The sequence below is a fragment of the Eumetopias jubatus genome, unplaced genomic scaffold (genome assembly GCF_037043125.1).
Source record: "Eumetopias jubatus isolate StellerSeaLion01/CBP00866 unplaced genomic scaffold, mEumJub1_p1.0 scaffold_99, whole genome shotgun sequence".
NCBI classification, from domain to species: domain Eukaryota; kingdom Metazoa; phylum Chordata; class Mammalia; order Carnivora; family Otariidae; genus Eumetopias; species Eumetopias jubatus.
In genome coordinates, this window is record NW_028274905.1 from 502,741 (window position 1) to 514,742 (window position 12,002).

General features: G+C 40.4%; 1 protein-coding gene across 28 annotated transcripts in view; it reads right to left on the minus strand.

The window, feature by feature from the left end:
• Window positions 1–12,002, minus strand: part of LOC114203516 (putative phospholipid-transporting ATPase IIB) — an 80,109-nt gene that overhangs the window by 34,392 nt on the left and 33,715 nt on the right. For 18 of the 28 annotated variants that reach the window (XR_015767421.1, XR_015767422.1, XR_015767426.1 and 15 more), the window contains 3 exons: window positions 11,674–11,824; window positions 8,475–8,575; window positions 396–504 (listed from right to left, as the gene is read on the minus strand). Coding sequence is in view for 11 of the 28 variants with exons in the window: in XM_088020663.1 (XP_087876789.1) it covers window positions 8,510–8,575; window positions 11,674–11,824 (217 nt within the window). In the remaining 17 variants the exon portion in view is untranslated. The remainder of the gene's footprint in view (window positions 1–395; window positions 505–8,474; window positions 8,576–11,673; window positions 11,825–12,002) is intronic. The other 10 variants (XM_088020662.1, XM_088020661.1, XM_088020660.1 and 7 more) reach the window with 4 other exon arrangements.

The window sequence follows — 12,002 nt, forward strand, 5'->3', positions numbered from 1 at the left end:
GGGTTAAAGCCCTGAATGAAGTGAAGGAGAAATGGGCATAAAGCAGTTATCATTTTGGATCATGACATTTATTGTAGGGGCTCCAAGTCCCTTCACTTAAGGCCATGGTACCAGATGTCTGTCCGACCCTTACGACTGCGTTTAAATAGAACACAAACAGAGATTTTAGGTAAGGTGATATTCACAGAAAATGTGCATACACCAGTTGGGTTTCACATGTGTTCTCTTGAAATTGTAGTCATGAGATTACTAAAAAAAATTAATTAGATACCATATGTAATCGAAAAATACTATTTTGTAACAGAATGAAGACACGTTTTCTTTCACTTATGTTCACTCTAAAATGATGATTACAGTTAGCAAATGATAAGCTAGATCAAAAAGGTCTTGCTAACCTCTTACTGTAAGCTTGCTGTAGAGCTGTGAATTCACTTCCTTGTCTCGCTGAAAACGCCGGAATTCATCAATTGCTTCCCTCATGATAGTAACAGCCAAAACAAATCCCTATAAAATAAAATATGGTATTTGAGAAAACTAGCTTTAACAAAAAAGTTAAGGGAATATTCTTTTACCAAAGCAGTTTTACTTCCCCCCCATTTATATTACTTCTAAAACATAAACGAAAACAAAGAAAAAAGACAAAAAAGTAATAATGAAACACTACAAGAGGAATATAACACATACTAAATGATTTACAATTCTCCCTATTCCCAAATAATTTTTTTAAATTCATATCATAACATGTACAAGCTAAACATCAGAAAATACTTAGTAACCCAAAGAAAAAAGAAATCAACAATCTGAAAAAACAAAAAAACAAAAAAAACCCCAGGAATTCTCTTTAGAACGCTCGTGCCTTTAAATATCAAATTACCAAAGGCTGACATAAAATCTTATGCTTTCTGCGCTTGAATTCTGTTGGTGGAAGAAAGCAGGAAGGAACGCGGCGCAATCCCAACACGACAGCCTCCTCCTGTGCAGGCTTGTCCGCTTTGTAAGCAAAACCTCAACAGGTCAACTTGAGGCTACAGAAATAAACTCTGATGTGCTTGTGATCTCTTGTGAAATCTGTTATGCCCCCGACATGTGGCTGACAGCTCAGAGGCTACACTTGTGTTTTCCGAGTGTGAACACTCTTCAAGTCTACCTCTCTATGACCACAGACTCTTCAGAAGGCTGCATGTTACACGGACGCGCATTCCCCAGGCTACTCTGTGAATGACCCAACGCTGGACAACTGCCCTCAAAGGACAACAGTCTGTCACTCCAGGGCTGTGTCTGTGTCACCAACAGGCCACATGAGGTGAGCCCGTGTGTTTACTCAAAGTTGATCCTCCCTGCTACGCTGAGTTGTACCATCACCGTCATCTGACTGTAGACTATTCTCATCACCCCAAAGAGAGAGAAATCCCACACTGGACAGTGGTCACCCTCAGCTCCTCCAGCCCCCAACCCCTGGCAACCACGAGTCCAACTTTCTGTCTCTATGAATTCGCCTCTTCTGGGTGATGTGGCCCGTTTAGCATTTTGATGAACAGCCAAGCTTCCTCCCAAAGTGGTTATAACCCTTAACGTGAGCTTATTGGCCATTCGTATCTTCTTGGGATAAATGTGTGTTCAGATCCTACACCCACTTGTTAACGGTGTCATTTGTCTTTTCACTGTGAAGCTGTAAGAGCTCTTTGTATTATTCTGGAAACAAATACCTCGTTAGACATGGGATTAGCATATGTGAGAGTACAAATATTTTCCCCCACTCTAGGTTATCATTTTATTTTCCTGATGGTATCCTCTGATGTCCAGAAGTTTTTAATTTGGATAAATCCAATTTAAGTTTTTCTTTAGTCACTTGGGCTTTTACCGTCCAAGATCACAAAAACTGGCCTCTATGTTTTCCGCCAGGAGTCTTACAGTTTTAGGTCTTCCGCTGAGGTCTATGATCCATTACGAGGGGTTTTCTGGGTATGACCTGAGGGAGGGGCCCAACTTCCTTCTTTCGCATCCAGCTGTCCAGGTGCCCCAGCACCATTCGTGGAGTGCACTGAACAATCCACCGGACGGTGTGAGCATCCTTGCCGAAAACCAATCTGTCATGAATGTAAAGGTTTATTCCTGGACTCTACGTTGTGTTCGTTGGTCTATTCATTTCTCCTTCTGCCAGTCCCACACCTTCTTGATTACTGTGGCTTTGAAATGAGCTCTGAAATGGGGAAGCAGGAGTCCTCCAATGCTGATCTTCTTTTCTGGGTTGCACTGGCTACTCTGGGTCTCCTGCATTTCCATATGAATTTTAGAGTCAGCTCGTGAGTTTCTGCCAAAAAGCCAAGTGGGATTTTTGACAGATTGTGCTGAATCTGCAGATCAATTTGGAGAGTGCTGCCACTGTAACAATACTGTCTTTCAATTCCTGAACATGGGATGACTTTTATTTATTTAGATCTTTGATTTTTTTTAAAAAAAATGTTTTATTAGTTTCCAGCAGGCAACCCTGTATTTTAGCTAAATCTATTCCTATTGTTTTCTTTCTGATGCCACAACAACGGAACTGTTATTGTAATTTCATTTTCAGATGATCACTGCTGGTATGCAGAAATACAAGTGGTTTTGTGTATCTATGTTGTACCCGACAACCTTCCTACCTCATTTCTTAGTTCTAACATTTCTCTGTGTGTGGACACCTCAGACTTCCCAGTGTACAAGATCACGCCACTGTGAAAAGAGCCCAGGCCTCCTTCTTCCCTTTCTATCTAGATGTGTTTTAGTACAGGTAAAGACAGAGAAAAAACTATGAAAATCCAAAGCAGGAGACACCAAAATATTCTCTTAACAAACTTAGTGTTATCAAAAGCCTTAAAGTTTGCACACACTTTAACCAAACAGTTTCACTTCTGGAAATTTATCCTAAAAAACAAAACAAAACAAAAAAACAAGGATCCCAGCAGCAGCCAATATAAAAAACTGGAAATAACCTGAATGTCTATAAATAGGAAATTCATGGTACACCCATATGTTGAAATACTGTATTTCCTGAATTCAAAGATGTGGTTAGTCTCAGGTGGGAAGACAATACCACTTTAAAAACAAAAACTCTAAGTCTCAACTGAGTTTTAGTAACAGGAAACATAACGCATCCACCGAAGCAGGAAATACAGTTCTATGCAGCTGTTCTCATGCAGGAGAATATTTACTGTTGCACACCATGTTCACAGTGTATATGTAATTCTTACAATTCTACTTGTGACCCCCTTGCCTTGAGAGAGAGAGGGGACAATGGCTGTCAAGCCTATGTTCCTTAGAGACTGAAGACAGTATTGTCAGAGGAGGGGCTCTGAATCAGGCAAACGTGGCACCATCACCGGGAAGGTTTTCTGCACTACAGATCTGCTCGAGCCCTCTGCCTGGGACGTGTACTTTCACCTCCCCTCTCCAAGGAACAGGCCCACACATACATATGTCACCTAGACTCTCCAGGTCAGTCTGCCTTCCACCCTGGACACCTATGACTTAAAGACAGCAAAAGTTACTTCTCCATTCATCAAGTAATTATAAACCACAAAACATAATAGTTCCTAGTGCTTCCAAGAACTCAGGAAGTGAAAATAAGCTCTCATTTCTAAGGCAGTAATATTAGAGAAGATCACCAAATAGGGGCAGGTCCCAACTTCTGAAACTGGAGGGAAGCACTCTTCAAGGAGACAGAGCCCTGGTCACAGGCAAAGACTGCTAGGACCTGCAAGCCACTCTGGGCCACACCTCAAATCTAGGGTTGACCCGAATACAGGACAGATGTGCAGGACCAGCAACAACCAAGAGGTGTCACGCCCATACTACCATGTCAGTCGCCGGCATATCTACCCTGAGAAAAGCCCCAAGAGCCAGCCTTGCAACATAAAGCAGGTGACGAGAAAGGCACAGCCGATGCCATGCCACCATTTCCTTCTTAACAACTGGAGTCTACCACACATGGGCCTCCACCTTTAGGGTTTAGATCTACTGGGTCGTAACTGGATCAGAACAGACCGGTGGCCTATGGAAGATGTGGACAAGTGGCCCCACAGGAGTACCTGGACCTTCCCGTGACCTCAGCACCAAGCAGGTCAAAGATGGAAGCTACAGTAATGCCACCTAGAAGAGCCAAAAGCAAACCCAAGAGGGTGACGGTATTTCACAGCAAAACCACAGTATTTGTGGCATCAGTCTGTCAGTCACAATGCCTGACAGGAATGTGTCACACAGCCGGTTCATGGGCCGGGACTAAATCTTGTACCACAAAGTAGAATTCCTTCTTCCTACTTCTCCGGATGGCCCAGGGGCCATGTGGAGTAAGTGCCAAAACAAGAGGTATTTTTATAAAAAGAGAAAAAATTCTACTGATATATCATGTATTAAATATTAAATTATATAATTATATAATTCTATTGATAGAATATCAGTTTAACCACACCAGAAACTTTTCTATGTATTTTAAATAAGCTACCTTTTAAATGCCACAGAAACGCTCAGCTCTACTTAAGACAGGGAAACTCAGACACAAGCAGCACACGTACCTTTGCAAAGGTCACACTAAATGTGCAGCTTATGTTAAGCATGTTTGTCTCTGGACAGCAGGAGGTATAAGTCTAGGTATGATTTGGTTTCTCCTTTCTATACTCCATCCACACCTCCAACATGCAGAGACACTCAGAAGAAAGAGTGGACAGAAGGAAGGACCGAAAATCAGAGTCCTCGCAGACTGACTGATCACCTACGCAGTCTATCTGGCTTTCCATTAACAAAATACCACGAACACAGCTTATGTGGAAGATGCCGTGTTAACGATCCAGACCTCCTTTATCTAAGAACCGCTTGCATGGCTAGATCTATTCTACCCGATTAACTGATAGAAGCATTACAATCCGTTTTCTTACTATGATTACACTAGCTTTTCCTCAAAGAGCTGCTGTGGAAACTGAATGATGCAAAAGGTAATCTTCATTCTGACACAAGAATGCAGTAAAATCACTTATTTTCAGTTTGCTCTCCTGTTCTATGGCAAATGTAACAGAAATTAGATCAGAGCTGAAGCTAGTAAATAACATTGCCCAGAGTGCTTGATATAGAAAGATTATTAAACCATCACTGTCTTCAGAAATACCCTCGAGGTGGAGAGCAGAACAAATGTGAAGTGCCCTGTTTAAAACTAGTGGACGTGAGACGTAAGATTTTATAACTGCCGGCTGTATGATGGTTTTATGCTTCCCTGGCAGGCTTCTGGCAAGGAGGAATCTGGAAATGCTAACTAATTCCTTCCTCTGGGCAACCTTACAGGTACTTACAGAACCTGAGAAAGCAGGCAGAGAAAAGACGTCAAACACTGAGTGTGTGTGTAAGGACCACATGCTAGTGCAGGCCCTCGACACAGGACAGGGCCAAACACAGTGGTCAAGAAAGAGCAAGGAATCGGGAGCTAGGAAGGAATCCCGCTGAAGCACACCTCCTTTATTTAAAAAAAAAATATATATAGGGCGCCTGGGTGGCTCAGTTGGTTAAGCGACTGCCTTCCGCTCAGGTCATGATCCTGGAGTCCCGGCATCGAGTCCCGCATCAGGCTCCCTGCTCAGCAGGGAGTCTGCTTCTCCCTCTGACCCTCCCTCCTCTCATGTGCTCTCTCTCTCTCTCTCTCTCATTCTCTCTCTCAAATAAATAATCTTTAAAAAAAATTTAAAAAAAAATAAAAAATATATATATTATGTGTGTGTGTATACATTTACACATTTTAGATGTAGATTTAGTTTAAAGGTTCTTTAAGTTTGCCTAGATTAATAAAAAAGATCTTCTGTATATAATATCTGAATTTTCAGTTTAAAAAAATTTTTTTCTGAGGTGACTTTGGATCAACGAACCAATATACCTCAGCCTGCCTCTTGGATTCAAAGGTGAATCTAATGGACACATCACCCTTTTAAGAGTTTTGCTAAATCAGAGGTTAAGATGTATATAGCAGTGCAAGCATAGATACTAACAAATCTTCAGTATCGATTATCTGATGAAAGGCATCGATCGTGGCTGCTACCCAACCAAAGAACAACAGGACATGGTTTCGTAAAGCAGACCACTTCTGAGGTCTAATGGTGCGGTATGAGAGCAGGGACATGAGAACCTGGCCAGGCATGTCACCAGGCAACATTAAGCGTTACGCAAATGGGAAAAATGGGCTTTTCATCTTTCTTTGGGGCCCCTGACACACAAGTGCAGCAGAGTAACAATGTCCCTTCCCTGAACACCGCAGCAGGGGCTGACCTAGGCACTTCTGTAAATGCAGTCGTTAATTCTCACACGCCAACAAGAGAAGGACTAAGTACTTCCAACGCCTCTAGCTGACAATCGAGTCAGAGGACGTAAACATCACACGGAAGCACAAGAAGGACAGGCACTGACGCTCACACGCACGCTCTCACTCCAGCTCTGGCCGACACAGTCAATTCTGTGCATGAATTCCTCATCAGGAATCCATCTAAAACTAACATTTTCTTTGGTTAAAAGCTACTGAAATCACAGTTAATAGGAAAGATGCAAAAGCAAAACAGAAATGAACACACTTTACCTTAGATTTTTAAGAAGATCTTAAATTCTGAGACTATCACTGCTAAAGTGAATTTCAACCCAAGATGGGAGTGAAACTGAAGAGGTTCAGGGCAACCTCGTGAAGCCGGGGATAGAAAAAGTGGCCAGAAATAAACACACTGAAATCGTAAGTATAGTTGTGTTTTTAGGATGAGCCAGTATTTTCTCTATGCTCTAAAATTTCTGTCATGCTCTACTGCTTTTATTGGAAACTGGGAAAAGTAAGGAGCAGTCTGTCACTCAGACTTCCAGGATGCACACAGCCTAAGGGGTCTCCGGCTCACGTGCACAGGGAACAACATACAATCACAGTGACCATTATAGCAAAGTCTGTAACTGTGAAAAATGAGAAGAAACCTCAAAGTCTCTTTTTCTGGAAAGATGGACATGTTCATTCAATGGAGTACTTCAGAGAAGTGAAAAGTGAATGTGTCATCATGGATCCATTTTAGAAATAAATGATAAGCCAAAAAAGCGTGATACAACAGGAAACGGACAGTAAGATAATCTTTATATAGATTTTTTAAAGCATGCAAACAATACTATTATTGTAGTGACACAAACATAAGTAGTAAAATTATTAGGAGATGTAACAACTGAATTTCAGACGCAGAACAGAAGTTGCCTGCGGGGGAAGAAAGGTGCGAGGAACAAAGCCAACAGTCTCTGTCCTCTCTCCAGAGCTGTCCGGCCTGAACCAGCTGTGCTGTCCTGTGACAAGTGGGGTCCGAGCCTCAGTGTCCTTTGTGTGCTGTGTGACACCCACAGACACAGACAGCTCCCTCTCCCGCTCAGGAGGAGATGGGAGCCCTCACTGACCTGCCTTCCAGCACAGCCACCGCGTCCCTGTGCTCCAGCAGCACCCCAGCACCCGGCCCCTTGGCCTGCACATCTCTTTTCCATGTTCTGCACACGGCCCAGCCACTCTGCCATCTGGAGAGCATTTGAGTGCCGCCCCTCAGAGGGGCCTTCCTTGACCACCCTATTTAAACAACCCCACTGTCCTCCAACCTTGCTAATTTAAAGAGTGGACATGTATTCATTCATTCGGTGATTTTGTATTTGTAGGACAATGCAGTGACTTTCACCGCTCAAATCCATGCTACTCGAAAGTCTGTGTGGATGGGAGCAGGAGGGGCTAGTTGAAGGGACCCCGTCAGGGAGATTTCGGCCCCCTCTGCCAGTCCTCCCCGGTGCATCTGAGAAGACCCTCTCTGGGGGGCCAAAAGGAAGCAGTACGTTTTTCCAGGTGAGAGGAAGAAAGAAGGCACACATTTTGTCTGTATAAGCTGAAAATTAATGAAAATTATTGGCAAACAGCATCAAACCATTAAAACAGCATTATGTCTGAAGTTGAAATATTTGATGTTAAGTGTCATCTGCCTTCCAAAAACTTCCCCACACTGAGCTGCCAACCAGAAACTGTCTGGACTACTGACTGAGCTACTTCAGCCAAAAGGGAAGAAGTGCCCATCTATCAGGATGCCAAGAGAGTCACTGAGGAGACCCCACCCCATCGTTCCCAACAGCGCCATCGGCATGGGGGAGCCGGGCTGGAGAGACAGACCTGGTATCACAGGGCACGTACAGGATGCCCCAAGGAGACCACCCCCCATGCCCGCCAGCAAAGGCGCCCAGTGGCCTTTGAGCCAAGACGCACAGGCAGCGCACGGGCCCAACACCCCTGACGAGGCTGCGAAGTCGGTCAGTGGCAGAGCTCTGGAAAACCCTGTAAGTGAAGTCCAATGGTGCACAGCAGCAGTATCATGCTTCTGAAAACCTGATCGATTTATCTCTCAACCATCTCCACTCTGAAAACCAAATACTAAATATTAATAATTTAACTTAATTTCAAAAATCTTTTCTTTTACCAGAGAAGCCCAGTAGGTGTAGAGATAGCCTATTTTCAATGCTGGTACAAACTGTGAGCAGGATAGAGATTCAAGAAAAACTTGAATTGTTCATATAAAACCTAAAAAGGAAAAGAAAAAATTAACACAATGTCTCCAAGGACAACCTTTAAAACTTCAATTAAATAATTAAATCAGCACAATAGCTAACTATATTTCCATCAAACAGTGACAATATGCCCTCAGTTACAGTAAATTAAGTAATTCTGACACTGGCTTCCCAATAACTAAAGTACATATATATTTATTTAAAATTATATTTAAAATAAACTGAAAAAACAATTAGAACTTCCAATTATGTTAAAAGCATCCTCTAAAAGTTTTTATTTTCTTGTATACAATTTCCAGTTTTGCACACTCCTCTGTAAATCTCTGTATGTATATCAAAGCAAATGAGATAGCGAAATCTTCCCAATGTAAGTCAATAAATATATTATTTATATACACACAAATGTGTATCTTGATAACTCAGAAACTCTCAATGGGAAAGTTCTATTAACCTTATATTTATGAAACGGTAAAAAATAAAATATAATAGCCACGTTTCTGAACACGAACATCTGGGTAGCTTTAAAATAACTGAGCGAGGGGCGCCTGGGTGGCTCAGTTGGTTAAGCAACTGCCTTCGGCTCAGGTCATGATCCTGGAGTCCCGGGATCGAGTCCCACATCTGGCTCGCTGCTCAGCAGGGAGTCTGCTTCTCCCTCTGACCCTCTCCCCTCTCATGCTCTCTATCTCATTCTCTCTCTCAAATAAATAAATAAAATCTTTAAAAAATAAAATAAAATAAAATAACTGAGCGAACAAGCAAAACATACACAATTTGACTTCACAAAAACTGTCTTAATCTCCTCTATTTACTTCTCTCGAAGTATAAGAAATAATGACATAAAAAAGTATGTGAATTGCACACCAACTCCGGAAGACAGCGACCTATATATTCTTTATAATCTCTTGGCAGTTGATCTGCAATAATATTTTCAAATACAAAAGAAGTATCCTTCAACAAAATTTTAGGAATGCAAATCCTGCAACTTTGTTTTTGTTTTTTAATTCAAATAGAGTTATTTTTAAGGAAGAAAACCCAAGAGCCAGTATATTAATAGACTTCTATTTACAAATTCTCAAATTATTAAATTTAAATTGAAAATCAAAATGGAACAAATTTCATGTTTATAGATGAGAATAATTCAAACGGCACACTATCATTGCAATTAAACTTACAACCTTGCAACTTCCAAATCAAAATCTCTTTGGATGCCATTTTATATGCAACTTGGAGGGTATGGAAATTTTAACAAGAGCAGAGCAATGGGTTAAGTACTTATTGTTGACTTTTTAAAGAGTCTGGAACCACAGTTTTTATATAATGAAGTTTTCTACATTACCATACAGCTGTTTGTGCAACTCAAAAATCAGCTACAATGATAACACGTTTCTATTCATAATCATATTCAATTGCTGTCTAAAGATGTTTTGAGTCATTTCATAAATTAATCTCAGCAGGAGAGAAAGCTCTTTCTCCTCAGTGATTTCTTTAAAATCTCAGGTAGCATAAATTATATCTATTAGCAATTCAAAAATTGCCATTTGTGCTAAAAATGGCATAGAATTCCTACTGTGCAATTACCAAATGTTTCTAAAATACTACGTTTTAGATGAAAAGCCTAATTTAAGAGACAATCTAAGAACGAGAATTCACACGGTAACAGTGGTGCAGCCACACCAACAGGTGCTCTCAGGACACAGCCCATCCTGGTGGGCTGCAGGGATTTGCTCTGGTCAGAGTGAGGCTGCACTGTGGGCTTTAAGCCACTGTAATCAATACTCTGTTGTCTACTGAATGAACTCTGTGACCTTTAGGAAAATGTACAATGCTTCGCCAATCTGCGAGTATTTAAAATTTAAAGAAAACAGGGCGCCTGGGTGGCTCAGTTGGTTGGGCAACTGCCTTCGGCTCAGGTCATGATCCTGGAGTCCCCGGATTGAGTCCCGCATCGGGCTCCCTGCTCAGCGGGGAGTCTGCTTCTCCCTCTGACCCTCCCCCCTCTCATGTGCTCTCTCTCTCTCATTCTCTCTGTCTCAAATAAATAAAAAAATCTTTAAAAAAAAAATAAAATTTAAAGAAAACAGTAACTTCATTCAAGAAAGATGAGAATATTTATCTGCCTGAAAGACAGCTTACATTTTATTGTCCTGACAAAAGAGCTGTCTTTTAATGACGGAGACAGTAGTTTTGTGTGTTTTACTAAAGAGTTAATTAGATATGAAGCATTCACCAACTATTAGATGGATGGGGGAGGGTGGTGAGGGGCAATCAATGCCCAGTATAAAATCAGCATGATTATTTAAATTAAAACATGAAAAATAAAACAGCCCTTATTTCACTTTACCAAGACATTTTCTTGTAAAGAGCGTAAGAGCAAATAACTAGAATGTGTCAGAAACTTTGATATAGAAATATAACCAGTACCAGCTTCCTTTTGCCTTTAGAAAGACGAATAAATTGGTCTATAAAAATAGGAAATGTACAAAAACCAAAAATTAGTCAATCATCCTAAATACATACTCAGTTTTGTAACTTAAGCCAAAAATACCACTAGCAACAAAAAAAGTAATCAAATATTTAAACTTCATTATTTACACCTAGCATAATACCTAATTAAAGATAACTAATGATATAACAACATAACATGGCTTGAAATTTATAATGTGAAGTAGAAAATATTATCTATAAATGCTTATAGATATTTTGTTACTGAGTCACGTTTCTATAAAAAATTATTTTACTTTCAGCATGAAGTTCCTTGGCAGGCTTTAAACTTAACATTCCACTTCACCTCCAAACAAAACTTAGGACTTATTTTCTGTTAATTTAATTTAGGCTTGATTATTTCTACAATAATATAAATATATTTATCTAGGACTGAAGTCAAACTATAAATTTTCTCACCTTGAACTTCATGATGTACCCATTAAAAGTGCGCATGAATTATTTAACAACTACTTGAAACATAAATGGTTCAAAAGCAAAAGGTCACTGATTTGGACAGGACACAATTAACGGGAAAAAAAATTAAAAAATAAAAAAAACAGTGAAAACAAAAGGAGCCAGCAATGTCTGATATGAAACCCATTCTTAAGAATGTAATAGTCTTACCCCAGGTATAAAGGTAAATACATTGTATTTTTGATTTTTTATAGAATTTCTGGGACGCTTTTCTTCACACTTTTCAGGATATCCAAGCCACACCGTGCGAGCTTTCAGTTCTCTCTTTCTTTGACAAATATTTATCAGCCAATCACAGCAACTGCATGAAACAAAAGACACTCGTTATATATGCTTTTTAAAAAATGTTTAAATTAATGCTACATATTTAGAGCCAATACTGATTGTTTCTGTATTTACCAGACACCGAAAGCATATCTAATGTTAATCTGTAAAGGTTATCTTCAAATAGGTTATACTGAAATAACTTTGACATAAAA